Genomic DNA, 18,118 nt, shown 5'->3' on the forward strand with positions numbered 1-18,118 from the left:
AACTCTAATTTTGGTTGTTAACAACAGTATCATAGATATTTAAAAAACAATCACATGCCTTCTATAAATTTCAGACTTAAATTTAAGTGCAAAGATTACTTTTTTTTTTTTTTTACTGCTGATGCTTTCTTGCAACAATAGAGCATAGGAGAGTTAAGAAGAATTACATAATTCTGACTACACATTCTACTAAGAAAAATCTGTGTCCCCGACTTATTGCATTTACTGTAGAAAAACAGAATTTTCATTCATTTTAAATGCCCCAAACCACATAACTATGAAGAACTTCAAAAGAAATAAGCATAGCTGCAAAACATTTTGAGATCTTTAAAAAAAAACACCAAGCCAGCCAAAAGGACAATTCAAAAAAAATTTAAAACCATCCCTGGAAAAATGTTGGAACAAGTACCCTCTGAAAACATTTCTGGAATCACGAGGAAGATGGTGATGAGAAAATGTCAGCAAGCCTTTACCAAGGGTACACAGCTGACCAACTTGACTCTCCCTCTGACAAAATGGATTTGTGGATGATAAGAGATGAAAGGAATGTCATTTACTTCAGTGCCAGCACCTGGAGCATATTCAGAGGTATAAAGCAAGTGTTTATTCCATAGCAAAGACCAAGCCAGACTAGCTGGCAACTAGATGAAGTGGCCTGGGAGCCAAGGATACACCCCTGACTCAAAAGGAAACCACAGGAGCTGGATATCAGACAGGACTGATAAGAACATCTTGAAGTTCAGCAAGAAGTATAAAGCTGAGTAACAACTTCAAGCAGCCTGATGGGTTTCTGTGTTCAGATGCCAGCAACTGGGGACAGTGGAATCCAGGGGTAGCTACTAGGTAGACTGAGTGTGAGTCCAGCTGCTGATGGGATCCATTCTGCACAAATGCATCCATTCCCTCATTAGGAAACCTCTGCTTTGCCTGTATGGAACACAACACTGGTGCTGTCTGTGTTTATGTGAATGCTGTTATCTGTCTGCATGAGCTATGAGGTTCACCATGTGTAAATAAGCACATACGTGTGTCTACCTACAGCAAATACATTCTGAACTTCACTAGAAGGTGGATGTTGGAGCATTAAGTTGCATAAGCTTCACACTTAGTCTTGGCCTGCTGGCTCTGGACTGATTCCCCCCTAGTTTTTTTCAGTGCTGTCTCTCACAGTGCTGTTGTACTCAAGTTTGGAGACAAAAGTCTGGATGGGTGGAAGACCACAATGGCAAAAAAATTAAAAAATAAAAAAGTGGCAGAGTGATCAGATCCGCAGGGTCAAGATTATTGTGCCATTTTCTGCCCAGAAGCCAACATCAAGTTGGCTATGACAGGAGTTGGTCACAAGAGCTGTCCTGTTTGACATCTCTGCCAGAAACCTGGAAGAACAGACAGAGGACACTTCTGTGAAGTTTTCAGAAAACATTAAGTTGCAGGGAAGCAGCCGGTTCATTTGCTCTGAGGGACCTGCTAAGGCTGGAGGAAGAGCAGACAGAAAGCTGATCAGATTCTGCAGTGTCAAGTTCTAAGTTCTCTCCCTGCGAAAAAAGTGACCACAGCAGCTGTACATGCTTGATAAAGACTGACTGAAAATACACTGTAGAGAAAAGAGCCAAGACATTAGTGCACATTAGGCTGAGCATAAGCCAGCAGTGTGCCTGGCAGTAACAACGCCACACAGCATTCCAGACTGCAGATTTTTGCACAGTGTTCAGCACTCATTAGATCACAAATAAGCACTGCATTCAGTTCTGGCTACAGCAGAAGTCCTGTGAGAACAAGGGCTTCCCTCCCCAGGAAGTCCCCGACAGCAAGGATTCAGGCTCTTAGAACAGACACGTATCTGTCAGCTCCCTCATCACTCAAGGGCACAGAGTACCACATTAGAGCTCATGTGTTCTCTGACATGATTCTCTTTCACCAAGTGTGCCTTTCCTTGCTCCAGAATTTCACTCTGGTCTCTGACACCTGAGATTCCTGAATGCCAGTTGTGTTAGTAATGACTGAGGCAAAAGAAGGCATTCGGTACCTCAGCATTAACATTCCATCAGGTACCAAGGTCCCCCATTTCATTCAGCAGTGGGGCCATACGTTCCCTGCTCATCTTGTTCTGATGTACTTTTAGAAGCATTTACTTTGCACTTCCGATCTCCAGTCAAAATCATTCTACGTGAGCTACAGCTTTCCTAATTGCTTCCCCACACGCTTAGAAAGTATCTCTGCATTCTTCCTAGGTTATCCATCCTTACTTCCACTCTCTGCATGCTTGGATTGCGACAAAAAGAATATTTCCTGTTTTACTATGTTGTACAGTGACATCAAAGGCAGATATTGTTGGCATGGCAGTAGAGGCTGAAACCCCTCCCAACATTTTGTTGTGGTGTGACAGATGGCAGCAGAGCAGTATTCTGACAGAATGGTTTCTGATATGGACTTGCAAATGAAGCAGAGAGGTGAAATTCAATTCCTCCATACTGAAAAAAATGCACCCAGTAACATTCACTGATGCAGTGGATGTTGGCACAGGGAGGCAGTGAATGGTGTGTTCCAGCAGTAGCAACAGTGACACGAAAGATGAAGATCTCATGTCCTGACTTCCTTTTTGTTGGGACGCACATTCCTTGCAGGAGGTGATCCCTGAGTATTAGTCAGCTTTCCTGGTCCCCTTTTCCTCCCTTCAGTGCCTTATTCTTCAGGACACTATCAAACAGATCCTTGAAGAGGCCAAAGTCTGAGCTTTTGAAGTACATCATTGTGAACTTGCTATTTGCTATCTTTGCTCCATTAAGGATTTTGAACTCTACCACTTTACGGTTACTGTAATCCAAGCTGCCTTTGACCTTCATGCCACCACCAAGACTCCTTATGTGCCAAGATGAGTGTTACCAAGATAGAAGGCTTTGGTAATGTCTAAGTAAATGAGCACAATGAATTCTCACTGGAATCCTGTGACATCATCAAAGGAAAGTATGTAGGATATTGTTATAATGGCATCTTAACTGCTATCATTTTAATCTCCCTTTCTCAACATCCTCTTGGTCTACAACTGTATCTGATACTCAAGTACTGATTACTTTTTTAGGTTAAAAGAACATTAAAACAGTAACAAGTGCATAATGCTTTCTTATTAAAACTGTTCCCATTTCACATATAGGATTGTTTCCTACCTATCATACTTCACAGCAATTTTTGATTCCAGCTGCTTCCTTCTGCTTCCTCGCTCCAAAAGCTCCTTCTTCTGTTGCCTTAGCTCATTGTCTCTGCATTCCAGATGCTTCTGTCTCTCACACAATCTCATCAAATGCTTATCTAATGACTGTAAAATATACTTGATACTCTGAAATAAGAGAAAACACATTAGCATTCTCACTATAAACCTAATAAAGAGATACATGCAAGTTGGCTACATATATTGCACAATGGTAGACGATATCACGCAGAACATTAAATTCCTACCTGCTGCTGGTTTACTAGCTGCCTTCTTTCACCTGTATCCACAGAATAATTGAGAAACCGGGCTGGCCTCAGACATGCACTAGTAGAGAAGGTTAATTTTGTATACGCGGATACTTTAATGGTATATTTTTCTTCTCCTGTGTAAACTTGTTTAAGTTTGGTTTCTTCTATGACCTAAAAAAAAACCAAACTTTAATCATACAAAAGTGTTATCTAAGGCAATGCGTTTCAGAGCAAGGAATGAACTCACTAAAATATAAAGATCAACTCATGCAAAATTCTGATTTGTTAGCAAGTTTGTAAACAAGTCATCATCATAATTACAATTTTGAAACAGTCAGCAAAGTGATAAGATACCATTGCATAGCCTATGTTACCATTAAAAACTAAACAGTATCTAATCATTCTGATCCATAGATTACATCTAACCACATTACATGTTTTTATGGATTTCTCTAGTGATAGTATATAAGAAACTTTGGTAAAGCCTGTTAAAATTTGTGTACTCGTATATCTGTTCATTGCATCATAAACAAGGCTTGTTCTGAGTGTAAATGCATGAAAATTTAGCTGGTATACATGAAAACCAAAAGCATTTAAGAAACAGAGGAAAAGGTGAGCTGTAAAGCATAAACTTAAGAAAGTATCTGCATGAAAAAGTGAGAAGTATTAAAGTATTTGAATTATTGATCTTAAATTAGTCACATCGAACAGGATATTACAAATAAACAAATATTTATCATAATGCAAAGTAATGCAGTGCTTAAATAGCATGAAGTATTTAGAAAATCAGGAACAGCAAAGACTCCATGAGACAAGATAAATTTGACCTCCACTGTTTTTATTCTGACTATATGAGAAAGCACCTGTAACATTGCTTATTTGGTTCCTAGATGCAGAAAACTGTTTTTTTGCTTTACATTTACAACACAGTTTACAGTATTTCTCTTCCTACACTTTTTCTATGTGCTTAGCTCTATTTAAAATAGTCTGCTTTTAAACTAAAACTTTATCCAAGACACGTGAAACAAAATTAAAATTAATAAAAGCAGAAAGAGGGACTCCCCACAGCTTGACAGAAAATGCCAAGTGCGACACATCACGAATACTGGCTTATCTTTCCCCTGTGATTTTCTTACTTGCTGTCCTGAGAGCTCTACAAAGGACAGAGAATCTACAGAGTAAATCTGAGTGGTCTATAAAATGTAATTCACTGACATAACACAGGTATCTGCTTCATCAGGTAATAAACAGAAAGACGGAAGAATTGGTGATCTTAGAAAAAAAACACAATGCTCAGAAAAAACATTAAGTGGAAAGGTTTTCACTTAAGACTTTCCACAGGTTTACCTTCTTCCTCATTCTCAGAGCACGAGAAACAGAAAAAAGTAGGACCCACAGCTATCTCAACAATAAAAATATTTGTTACTCATTTAGAAAGTTTATTCCTTGAGATTCTCAAAAATGCAACTCTCGCTGTTCTCAGAATATCAAAGAAGCTCTATTCTACTTAGAAAGTTAATTCTTTGTAAAGGTTGTAAAACAGACATTAAGTATGAACAGGTAAGTGAATAAGGACTAAAACTGAAAATAGTCACATATGTTACCCATTATAATCCATTAATGATGAGCTTGGAATACTATATGAAAGAGTAAGGTAGGGAAAGGACTCTCAGTAGGAACTCTCAGCCTGTATCTAAGAATCCAAAAGCTTTTTATGATATTCATCATGTCAATTGTAATGCAAATTATAAAACAGCAGTGGCCATAATCTGAACATCTGACATAGAAAAATTAAGCAGCAGCTTCCTAATCATTACTTTCAACATTTCAAGGGGCAAGGTGACGTGGAACAGGACTCGGCTGAAATTCATTTAACTTTCTGTAAAGTACTGTCTTGATTTGTTACAAGGTCCTGCAGTACGTTTATCACAAACAGTTCTCACTTCGGAACACCAAATGGAAGGAAATTCCATTTTTATTGTTCTCTCCACATCATCTGGCCAAAGAATGTTAGAAGTAAGTCTGCAGCTGGCAAGGGTTTTTGTGCTATGCAGTGCATCTCACCCTTTCAATCATGTTTCTGGTCTTCTCTGTTCCCACAGGGACTTCATGAACGTGATACTGGGAGCAAAGATAACTCATCACAGGAAGAGGAGCATCAAACAACTCTCGTAAATATGAGAAAAATCCGTATTTGCTGAAGATAGAAAAAGAAAAAGCATCACAAAATCTAGAAGACAGGTAGGATAAAGTTAGAGAAGGGTCAGAAAAGTCTCACTAATCCTGAATTGAATTGGTAAGGATTTGTTTTGTATGGAAAATACCAATATCAAAGAATTATAGAATGGCTTTGGCTGGAAGGGCCCCTAACAAATACCCAATCACATTATCCTGGGCAGGACCGCCATCTGCTGTATTTGGTTTCCTAGGGCCTCAACAAACCTGGCCTTGAATACCTCCAGGAATGGGGTCACCCACAGGTTTTCTGGGCAACCTGCTCCACAACCTTCAGTAAAGATTTTCCTCATAACACCTAAACCTAAATCTCCTTTCTTTTAGTTTGAAACTGGTACCCTTTGTCCTATTACTATCAGACAGTGTAAGAAGTAATTCTCCATCTCTTTATAGGCTCTCTTCAGATACTGCATGAAGGCTGCAATAAAGGCTGAATAAAGGCTGCAATAACACCAAGCTTCCTCAGCCTTTCTTCATAGGAGAGGATAATGCATAGCAATGATGTGGAAACATTATATTTAAAACCTTTCCCACTGATACAATCTGATACATACTGTAATTCTTCAATAGGTCTTGACGGTAAGGTTTCAGCAGACGATTTATCAGGTGCACACACAGCATTCACTCTTAGTTTCTGACGATCACGCAACTAAATACAGATTATATTATTTGGTTAAAAAGAGTAGAAAAAATTACTATATGAAGAATACAAATTATTCTGAAGAAGGACTTTATTAACTGACTTATTTTAACTAACTGAATTATTTTAAATTGACTTACCTTCTGGAATGACTCACAGAAATCTACTTTAGGTCAGGCAGGATTGAGATCACCAAAAGCTTATCTTTCTACACATAAATACACTATGCATGAGTAATAATGGAAGTATACAAATTTAGAGTCAGGTGCTCAATCTTAATAGCTAAGCTGGGTGCTAGTCTGTATAAATGTAATAAGGAAGCCCTCTCTTTCAGGCTGTACATCCATTTTGCACAGACAACGGCAGATCACTGGCTTGAAGCTGTTTAAAGGTTGATCTTAATGGGGCAGAAAAGATTGAGTACACACAAGAAAGACCAGCTCAGCTGGTTAAAGCAACCCAGAACCTCAAACAACAGCTCACTTACAGAAAAATGACTACCTTCTGAGAAGGACATACAGGTCTTCAAAACTGTTAAATCGTTTATCATTAATCAAATTACCCTGTGGAGAAGCAGCTGGGAAGTAGTATGATAATTAACATTCTGTCTTCTGGCTTTTTTCTATTTTGTCTGGCTCTCAACAGGAGCAATTTCCCCATGGGTCCAGGAATGACCAGCATTAGAAAAACAAGCCTGATATGTTACCTGGGACCACCACCTTCTCAAGAAAGATACACTCCCACGCTTACAGTCAGGAGAGACTGGAAATCCTTGGTACTGCATATTAGCAGTTTTCTGCTCTTGCCATTTCCTTGTACTCCAGAAGAAGACAAAAGCTTCTTCTAACAAGAAATATTTTTTTAATATTCCTGGAACCCTACAGCTGGTCTAGGCTTTGAAAAAAATAGTACTTATTCTACGCAGAAGCTTCTGAGTACTCTGTTTAAGCTATTCTGCTGATCTAACCAAACAAAAATAAATAAATACAGCCTTATCAGTACATCCCTGCAGTCTTACATCGCTCTATCAATTTGAGAAGAGTCTAATCAAATAAATCTACGTTATACTTTGACAGCATCCAGACAGAAGTTTGTTGAAGGATGCTAATCAAAGAAGCAAAAGAGGTGGATTTTACTAGCCAGCATGGTACGAACACAGAGGAAAGATGACGTATTTTCAGCAAAAGGCTCCAGATCCTGAGTTTAATCATGCTGGGAAATGCAAGTGCAGTCTCATGCCTCTCTTTTCATCACATTCCAAACCAGATGAAGTGTCCAGATGCCATCAAGGGTGCTTCCAGTGCAAAAAATACAGACTGTTCTTTTATACAGCTATTAACTAAAATGGCAGCAGACTCTAACGTATATGGCTCCTAAACCAATATTTCATCAATTTTTAAAATTAATGCCTACTTGCCTCCACAAGAAATAGTTCCATATCTTCTTGACTCTCAAAAACGAAAGCCTTCATGTCATTGGTCGAAATGTGGTTTTCAACATATTTGGCATGCTTACTGTCTTTCATATTTATCTGCTCATGTGAAAAAAAAGAAAAGTAATAATGACACTGATTTAGTACAATTAAACTTACTTTCCCTGTACCCCACAATCAGATCATATTCAATGATATGATTGTTAACAAAAATAAAGTCAAAGGCCTATTCCAAATCTTCATGCAGCCAGATCTCTCTGGAGGGAATTTACACTGTAACAAATGTACAAGCAATGGACGCAGGAACAGGTAATCTGGGAAGATTATAAGGATGCTGCTAGGCATGGTCAGGAAAGCCAAGGCCCAACTGGAAATGAACTTGGCAAGGAGATCAAAGAAGTATAAGAAAGGCTTCTATAGGTAATTCAACTGGAAAGTGCAGGAGAGCATACCACCCTCATGCATAATACAGGGAGGCTAGTGACAACAAGCCCCTCCCACTGCAAGCAATGATCATGTTCTTGGCCATTTGGGGAACCTGAATATCCATAAATCTATGGGTTCTGATGAGATGCATAGCAGAGTTCTGAGCAAATTGGTTGATACAGCCACCAAGCCATTCTTAATGATATCTGAAAATGTCATGGCAGCCAGAGGAAGCTCCGGGTGACTGGAAAAAGGCAGTATCACATCCATTTTTAAAAAGGGTAGAAAGAATCATCCAAAGAACTTTCAACCTGTTAGCTTCACTTCTGTGCTGGGGAAGATCGCGGAGAGGATAATCCTGGAAGCTATACTAAGATATATTGAAGAAACTGAGGCGATATGGGACAAGCAGCATGTCTTCACCACATGCCTCATCAATCTGATGGCAGCTTTCTATAGAGGGATTATGGCATCGATGAAGCCAACTGATGCCACCTTCCCAGACTTCTGCAATGCCTATGACACAGTTCCACCTCATATTCTTATTTCTAAATCAGAGAGATATGGATTTTAAGGCTTGACTTTTACGTGGATAAGGAATTAGTTAAATGGTTAAAGTCATAATGTTGTTGCCAAATGGCTCTAAGACTAGATGGAAGCTGATCACAAGCGGTGTCCCTCAGGGGTCTCTCTTGAGACCAGTGGTCCTAAACACCTTAATTAGTGTGGATTGATTGACACAATGGAATCAAGTGCACTCTCAGAAAGTTTGCAGACAACACTAAGCTGACTGGTGGAGCTGCTGCAACAGAATGAAGTGATGCCATCCTCAGGGAGGAGCTTGACAAGCTTGAGAAGTGGGCTTATGTGAATCTAACATGGTTCAACCAAGCCAAGTACAAGGTGCTTCAACTGAGTCACAGTCATCCCAGGTATGTGTACAGACTGGGAAAATAAACTGTAAGCAGCCCTGCAGAGAAGGACTTGGTGGTTCTGGTGGACAAAAAGCTGGACATGAGCTAGTAGTATGCACTTGAAGCCCCTAAGATCAACTGAACCCTTGCCCGAATCAAAGGAGGGGTGGCCAGCAATGCAAGAGAGGTGATTACCTCATCTCTTCTGCTCTCCTGAGGCTCCACACCCAGAGCAGCATATTCAGGTGTGGGGCCCTGGCACAATGCAGATGTGGAGCTGGTGGAACAGGTCCAGAGGAGGGCCATGAACATGATCAGCATAAGCACCTTCCCTACTAAGAAAGGCTGAGGTATCCGGCCTTGTTTAACCAGGAGAAGACAAGCCTCCAGAGGTACCTCACAGAGACCTTCCATCACTAAAAGTGAGGTTATAAAATAGAGAATGACACTTTTTATGGTCTGATAGCAAGAGACCAAAAGGGAACAGTTTTTAAAGAAGGGAAACTTCAGGTTAGATGTTAGGAGGAAGTTTTTAACTCAGAGTGAAGAGGCACTGAACAGGTTGCCCACAGGTAACCCCATGGACATCCCATCCCTGTAGGTGCTCAAGGGCAGGCTGCAAAGCATTTTATATCTAAATGTTAATACTGCAATTCTGCAGTAACTCATGAGTATTTAGGTTTTAAATCTGTGATAAATTAAGACAAAATTACACAGACTTACATAACTAAGTAAGGCTGAGTCAAAACTACACAGACCCACACAACTTAATGATTTCAATATGGCCAAAGGCTAGGCAAACTTACCAGCAATTCAAAAACTAGAATATATAAGCAAATGAGACTACATTGCATCACAGAACACATGTTCAGACATTACTGGATATTAAACAGGTTGATGAGGCCTTTAAGTAAAAGCAAGGGCTATGTAATAAAGTTATCTACAAAATTAATTTGACATGATCTTAAAGAAAGAGTTAGAAGATCTTGTATCAATGATTGTGGATTTCTTTTTCTACTAAGTAAAAATCATTTTGAACAGCTCTACTACAGGCATACAAATATTCAACATTCAATCAGTTCGAACTGTCACAATAAACTATTAGAATAAGTTTGGAATTAAAATACAGAGAGGAAGAATGCACTGAGTTCCTCTTCTTGACATTTCAAGAAATTCAAGTTTGCTAGTAAACAGGTAAGGGAATGTACAAGAAAACCACTAGGGTATTTCATAACTTAGTCCTTCCATTCTTAACTAATACAAGATCTGTCAGAACAAAACACTAAACTAGGAATAAGATCAAGTATTTCCTCTGCCTGTAGCTGGTTTAGCAAGACAAAATAGCTGAGCAGTGTAATTACATCTTTTAACATTTGCTGAGCAGGATGTCCCATAAGAAGACTACTACTACCCTTTTAAGAAGACACTAAAACCTAAGTATTTGGACATACATTAAAAGAAATCCACAATGGGCATATTAGGAGAGGACTTCTTATGAGGAGAGGAGTGGGGGAGGGGAAGGAATCGACTTACTCTACTCAAAACTTGACAATTATTACATTATAGAATCAGCATTAAAGTACTTCACAGTACTAATGTACACTGCATGTAACTGGCGCTAACTTGAAGGCATTTTGAAAGTTCTGAAGTCATTCTTAAAGCCTTGACAACATAAAGAAACAGATATTATAGAAATTAAACATCGTTCGGTGATATACACAAATTTTCTTACTGTAAGCATCATAGGTTCACAAACATCTTTTTTGAACTTGTCTTTGTTCTTTCTTAGCCAGATAAGAGCAGAGTGCGTGTCTCGGAATCTTCCTTGAAGAGCCTCTTCCTTCATTTTCATTATATTATTTAGTTGTCCAATGCGATCAATTATTCCTGTAACGTAAAACAGTTCTTAAATGGAGTCCATAGCTAGCAGACATTACAATTACAATTATCCAATATTTCTTGACCACATTACTACAGCAATAAGGGCGTTAGGAGATCGTAAGAATTAATAGTTTAACTTCCCATTTATTCTAAAGGAATCTGAAGAACTAATCAACCTTAAATTCCAAAATAAAATGACTTATCCATAGGTGTGGCAGAACACTATTTTTACTTCAAGAACACAGGATTTCAGTTCCAGTCTCCCAAAGGACCACTCAAAATTTAAACCTTATGTCTGAATGCACTGTCCAATTTTTTCTCAATCTCCAGTAAGTTCAGTGCCACAACGATTTCCCCGAAGAGCCTTTTCCAGTGCCTGATCACTCTACAGTGAAGAACCTCCTCCTAATACCCAGCTATGACCCTTCCCTGGGCCATTCCCTTGGGTCCTGTCACTGACACCAGAGAGAAGTCAGTGTGTGCTCCTCAGCTCTCCTTGTGAGGAAGCTGTAGGCTGAGGTAAGGTCTTCTCTCAGTCTCGTCTTCTATGGGCTGCACAAAGCAAGTGACTCTTCATACATCTTGCCTTCTAGATCCTTCATCATCTGTGTAACATTTATTTGGACGCTAATAATTTTATGTCCTTAATGTTTTACTCTTATATTTAGCAACAGTAATACCCAAGAGGAAAGAGGTAATGGGACTAACAACATGAAATTTCTGAGTATTATTTCATATTCGCAGAGAAATGAACGTGTCACAGTAGACTAAAAAAGCATTTGCTATTGAGGACAATGAGATTAAATGCTGTCTCTGCCCCTAGAAGTAAAATATACTGTCTCTCCTTCGCTAGCCAATTTATAAGTTTACTATAATTAAGATTAGTTCAAATTTATCTAAAAAGGACAAACCAGCATCAAGTGCTAATAGACACTATCAAGTATATAATTTTAAGGATCACATCCTCAAAGCAAACTGTTATTTTTTTCATCTCATAAGTACTCACTTTCACTTACAAACAAATGTACCTGGCAAACCAATTTCCTTTCTCAGAAATCAAGGAAAACTAACTTTGTATAAGAGTATAGTTCTAAGAACAACTGCCACTTTTGAATCCATTAGTTCTTCCAGTTTTTAAAAGCCACAGAAGCATTTTTAAAATAAGAGACAAGAGGACTACTCACATAAGCTGATCAACAACAATGAAGGCTTAGTTTAATGTCTCAAATTACTACAGCAGAACAAGCAGATTTGAGTTTTTAAAACAATTAAAATACATCAACAGAAAAATAACAGCATATAACTTACTTTCATTCTCTCTCTCTTGGTTTATTTTTTCTGTTGTTACATCACCAATATCACTGTCAATATTTGCCCTTTCTTCTTGTACATGTTTCAGCTCATTATTAACAGCATCAATTTGTGGCTGAAGATTCTCACAGTCTGTCACTGTATTAAGCTCATTGTTCCATTCATCTATCATCTTATAAGCACTTGATATTTTCTTTTTTCTGTCCATTTCTTCATCTTTCTTCATTCTGAGAGCTTGATTAATTTCTGAAATCTAAGAATTTAACATATTTTCAACATTGAGAGAACTCAGTGTACAAATATGACAAACAGTATGACAACTCATCTACCAGTGAGATAGTTATTAAATGCAGCTGTAACCACACATTAAAACTGTAAGAATACATTCTAGTTCCAATAGCCCTATGGCAGTTTAAAAGCTGATGAGATTTTGCTAGTATATGGCAATGCTTGAGCAAAAACAAAGTAAGAACTTTTAATAATTTAAGTCCCTTCAATTGTACAAAAGTGGAAGATTAAAGCATAACACCTTCCTTAATGTATTTGAAAGTTAGCCTAGATTGCATAAAGTAAAAAAAAAATTTGCATAAAAAAAAATCCCACAGTATTCTCCTGGGGAAACTGGCAGCCTGTGGTGTGGACAGGTTCACTCTTCTCTGGGTGGAGAACTGGCTGGAGGGCCGTGCCCAGAGGGTAGTGGTTAATGGAGTTAAGTCCAGCTGTTGTCCCATTATGAGTGGTGTCCCACAAGGGTCGGTATTGGGGCCCATCTTGTTTAATATCTTTATTGATGACCTAGACGAGGGGATTGAGTGTACCCTCAGTAAGTTTGCAGATGACACCAAATTGGGAGGATGTGTCAATCTGCCTGAGGGCAGGGAGGCCCTTCAGAGGTATCTGGATAGGCTGAATAGCTGGGTTGAGCTCAATGGGATGAGTTGAACCTCATCCCATTGAGGGATGAGGTTATACAAGGTTATATATAGGTCAATAAGGCCAAGTGCCGGGTCCTGCACTTTGGCCACAATAACCCCATGCAATGCTATAGGCTTGGGGCAGAATGGCTTGAAGAATGTAGAGAGGAAAAGGACCTGGGGGTGTTGGTTGATGCTCGGCTCAACATGAGCCGGCAGTGTGCCCAGGTGGCCAAGAAGGCCAACAGCATCCTGGCCTGTATTAGAAATAGTGTAGCCAGCAGGAGCAGGGAGGTGATCATCCCCCTGTACTCAGCTCTGATGCGGCTGCACCTCGAGTACTGTGTTCAGTTTTGGGCCCCTCACTACAAGAAGGACATTGAGGCCCTGGAGCGTGTTCAGAGAAGGGCAACAAAACTGGTGAGGGGTCTGGAGCACAAGTCTTATGAGGAGCGGCTGAGGGAGCTGGGATTGTTTAGTCTGGAGAAGAGGAGGCTCAGAGGAGACCTTATTGCACTCTACCACTTCCTGAAGGGGGGTTGTGGTGAGGAGGGGGTAGGCCTCTTCTCCCTGATAAATAATGACAGGACGAGAGGGAATGGCCACGAGCTGTGCCAGGGAAGATTTAGATTAGACCTGAGGAAACATTTTTTCTCTGAAAGAGTGGTCAGGCACTGGAATGGCCTGCCTAGGGAGGTGGTTGAGGCACCATCCCTAGCGCTGTTCAAGAAGCGTTTAGATGAGGTGCAAAGGGATTTGATTTAGTAGTTGGGTAGGGATAGTGATAGGAGGATGGTTGGACTAGATGAACCTACGAACCTAAAGCCTACAGCACAAAATACAACGTGCAGCTTGAACTCCTCAAGTGTATCTTACACAGTTGCTACCTGAGTGCTTAGATGAAGAACAATAGTTCTTCTTTGCAAAAGATTTTTAATTCCTATTTTTTGAAAATACTGGATGCACTTAACAGAAGGACTAACTAGATTCTCAGCAATGAATATTTGAGGGACTATTTAATGCTGTATGCATTACCACATTACAGAGGCTCTAGATTTTCAAGAAAAAACCTGTAATGCGTGAAGTATATGCATACCATCCATTCTGACAGTTCTTAGCTCAAAGTAACTGATTTTATTTCGTATACGCCTGTTTCATATTTATAACTACTTGATTAATAGGTGTCCAATACTCAGGAGATTTTTGCTCTGCTTAGAAGCAGCAACGATTCACTGTGGGGGAATGAGGGGAAAGGGGAAAAGCATACAGCCACTTGCAGAGTTTTCAGATAAATTTCTCTTACTGCTGACAGGAGATCAGACAAAATACATGTCTTACTGCTATATTTAAGGACTAACATTCTACCTGAATACAGCAAGCATCATAGCCAATATTGAATTAATAAATAAGCAAAAAGCACCAAATTTAAGGCAACAAACATCGAGACTCTTACTTGCTTATCTTTCATCTCCAACGCATCTTGCTTTTCCTTACATTTTTGAGAAACATCTCTGATTTCATCAGCCTGTACACAAGATATTTAAATAAGACAGTAGTAAAATGAAGAATAAATGCTTAGTTGTCTATATATATAATGTTTGTTTAAATTTGATTCACTTTTGAAAACAAAACTGCATATGAATTTTTATGACTGAGAAGGGCAAACTCATCAGTTTCTCATTCTTACTTGTACCTATATCTGTACTTTCTGCAATTCGTACAGAACTGAGCACTGGCATACAATCTGCTCATAACTATGCAGAATCAGCTACAATCTTCAAATTCAAGCATGACAGAATAAGCCTCTTAACCTAAAGAATTCCATCTTCGACTTAAACAAAAAGAAATTAACATTCATAACCTTAAACTGCAAGAACTAGACTCTTTTTCCAAGTCAACTTTATCAAGGAAAGTTCATACTTTGAACCAAATCAGAGAAGAGTTGGAAAGACAGATATAAGCTCAGGACAGCCTAAACAGTTTGTCAAAATCATCCTGACTCTGAAGCGCACTGTGCTAATGCTATATTCTATAAAGCTGAGCATTACAAATTGATGACTAATGGACAGAACAAGACAAGACAGTTACAGGGACCAGAAAATACTGTCAAGTTCAGAGATAAACAGAAGTTAAAACAAATTAATAATTATTTAAATGCCCTCATTGAACACTGACAGGCCTGAGACATAATCACTTATTTAAGAAGCCTGTTTTAACATCTGACCAGTAAAGAAATCTAAGTGCCTTCAGCCTGTCCTTAAAGGCCAAGCCTTCTAGATCTGTTACCAGCTTTGATGTCCTCTGAAGGCTTTTAAGGACCTCTTTTTTTATATTGTGGAGCCCAGAACTGCACAAAGTACCTCAAAGTGAGGCCACACCTATGCAGAGGAATCACCTCTTTTAACCAGCTGGCCATGCTGTATTTAAGGCACCCCAAAGTGAGGTTTGCCCTCTGGACTGTTAGGCTATGCTGCTGGCTCATGCTGAGCCTGCTGTCACCAATATGCATGGATGCCTTTCTAGTGGGCTGCTCTCCAGCCACCTTCTGTACCTCTGCCTGGCACAGTCCATACCAGGTGCAAAACCTGGGATTTTCCTTTGTTATATTTTAATGCCCCTGCTGATTACCCAGAGCTCCAATGTTCCTTTGCAAGGTCTCTTGTACCTCCAGAAAGTCAAAAGCACCACTCAGTTTAGGATCAACAGCAAACTTCCCAAAGATGCATTCTACTTCTGCATCCAGACCATTGATAAAACTGTTGGAAGAGGACTGGCCCTAGAATTAAGCCCCAGGGAAAACAGCTAAATGACTGGCTGCCAGTACAATGTAGCTTCGTTCACCAAGGACTTGTGAGTTCTACTGTTCAACCAGTTACCATTCATCTAACATGAATCTGTTCAACTCAGTTCAACAATCTGCCCAGAAGGATGCCATAAATGACAATATCACAGACCTTACTAAAATACTGGAAGATTACAGTCACTTCTATCCTTTCATCCACTAGTCAGGTGACCTTATTGTAGAAGGGAATCAAATTTTTAAGCCTGGACTTCCCCTTCATGAGCCTATGTTGACTATGTCTGGTAAGTGCTTTGTTATTTAAGTGCCTTTTAATGGCATCCAGGATAATCTCTGGAACTTTGCCAGGTACCAAAATTAAACAAGCAGGTGAACAGTTTCCCAGATCTATTTACATAGTAAATGGGTCAAAATGGGATAGCTTCCAGCCATTGAGGACCTCCCCAGATTCCTAAGACCTCTGGTAAATAGTTCAGAGAGGTCCAGCTGTAACTTTCACAAACTCCACCAGTAGTCTGGAGCAAATCCTGTTAGGTTCCACAGACTTAGGAACATTCATCTGAGGTAGAACCACTGCAAAGAGCTGTGGAACAATACAGGTTGGTGGGAACTTCTGGGAGTCAACTAGTCTCAGCTCTTGCTCCAAGATATCTCATTTGGTCAGGTTATTATGACACTTGCCTAGCTGAGTCCTGAAAGTCTCCAGTACGAGATTACATTCATAATACATTTACATTTATATATATTTATAGATTTATTTCAGCATTAAAAAACCCACATGGCAATTCCACCTTTCTCAACACCTAAACAGAACTTCTTGCATCCCACAATGGGTCTGTTACTTGTAGCAAGAAGAGTAGGAGAAAGCCCATAAGCCTTTTGTCTCAAAATGCTACCTCAGAAGCATACAAGAGGGCAAGGAAGGGACTTGGAAACCTTCAGACACAGTAGTTCAGTGTCGTAACAAGACTTCAGTTGTCACTTAAATTAACAGGTTTAAAACATTATCACTTGGAAAAAGTGTCTAGAAAAAGCTACTAATTGCAGGTTGTATTAAAAAAGAAACAACAACAAAAAACCCAAACAATTATAATCACACATGCTACGCTTTCTCTACAAATTTAACTTCTTTCCTGAACCAGAAAGGCACAATGGAAAGCCTGAGTAAATCCCAGCGCAGGCATAGAAATGAACACAGTATTCCCCCTGGAAGGAATTTTTTCCTACAGATCAAGTCATACTGGAAAGTTTCAATGCAAATAGCAAAAATTGTGCAGAATCTTTTCCCTCTCACATGCTAGAAGATGCATATAACTTACAGGCCTGCACTCTGCCACTGTCTGCATGGACACAAGATAGAACACACTTTGGACTTGCGATTCACTAAGGTACAGTATTGATTTCACAGTGCTCTCTAGTCTAAAGATCTCAAGCAGCACTCTGAAGATGAAAGCCCCTTTCAGGAAACTGATAGAAAACATTCTTACACCAATTCTGAAGCCTCTAGAAGTCAGTGCACTATTCAAGGAACGACAGAATTAACTTTTTTAGATTATCATTATAGTTTCAGTTATTATATACTTATATAGACCAACTTGATAGAATAGATTAACAACTGTAATCATGTTTATGATTTTTATGGTACAAGCATAATACTCTGGCTTATACTGCCAAGTACTGTCAAAAACTGCAGAGCATAATCCATTCTTTTCAAAAGTTGGAAAGCTTGGTGCCAATACTAGTCGATTATTCTCTCAGTTTTATCATCCTCTTCCTCCAAAATGGAAAAATGAATGTTTCTTCAGAACCTAGCCAACTAACAAGACCAAAGCAGAAAACGTGACACATTTTACAATCTAACCAAATTACTGCAAAGGTTTTAACACGCAGACAACAGAAATAGCCATGCTATTCATGTACAGTAATTTATTTCAAGATTTAGCTCCACCTTCACTTTCATATCCCTTCTTCCGGGCAAAAATTCATAACACTGGGTCTGGCTTTTTGCCAACAAAATGCAAGCAACATAATGAAGAGGCAGTTTATCTTGGTTATATATTCTCAAATCAAGAATAAGCTCTCCACAAGCAGTCAGGATTAAAGGTATTT

The 18,118-nt window shown here is 39.2% G+C and overlaps 1 protein-coding gene across 1 annotated transcript in view; it reads right to left on the reverse strand.

Moving 5' to 3' along the window:
• The window catches only part of LOC136054334 (structural maintenance of chromosomes protein 5), a 48,529-nt gene that overhangs the window by 17,574 nt on the left and 12,837 nt on the right, over nt 1-18,118 (reverse strand). Inside the window, exons 8-15 of the mRNA XM_065745558.1 lie at nt 14,663-14,734; nt 12,293-12,548; nt 10,836-10,990; nt 7,749-7,862; nt 6,246-6,340; nt 5,521-5,653; nt 3,454-3,627; nt 3,165-3,334 (exon numbers count right to left, since the gene is read on the reverse strand). Coding sequence (XP_065601630.1) covers nt 3,165-3,334; nt 3,454-3,627; nt 5,521-5,653; nt 6,246-6,340; nt 7,749-7,862; nt 10,836-10,990; nt 12,293-12,548; nt 14,663-14,734 — 1,169 coding nt within the window. The remainder of the gene's footprint in view (nt 1-3,164; nt 3,335-3,453; nt 3,628-5,520; nt 5,654-6,245; nt 6,341-7,748; nt 7,863-10,835; nt 10,991-12,292; nt 12,549-14,662; nt 14,735-18,118) is intronic.

This window comes from Cyrtonyx montezumae, unplaced genomic scaffold (genome assembly GCF_038088225.1).
Source record: "Cyrtonyx montezumae isolate F1298 unplaced genomic scaffold, pur_monq_1.0 scaffold_36, whole genome shotgun sequence".
NCBI classification, from domain to species: Eukaryota; Metazoa; Chordata; class Aves; order Galliformes; family Odontophoridae; genus Cyrtonyx; species Cyrtonyx montezumae.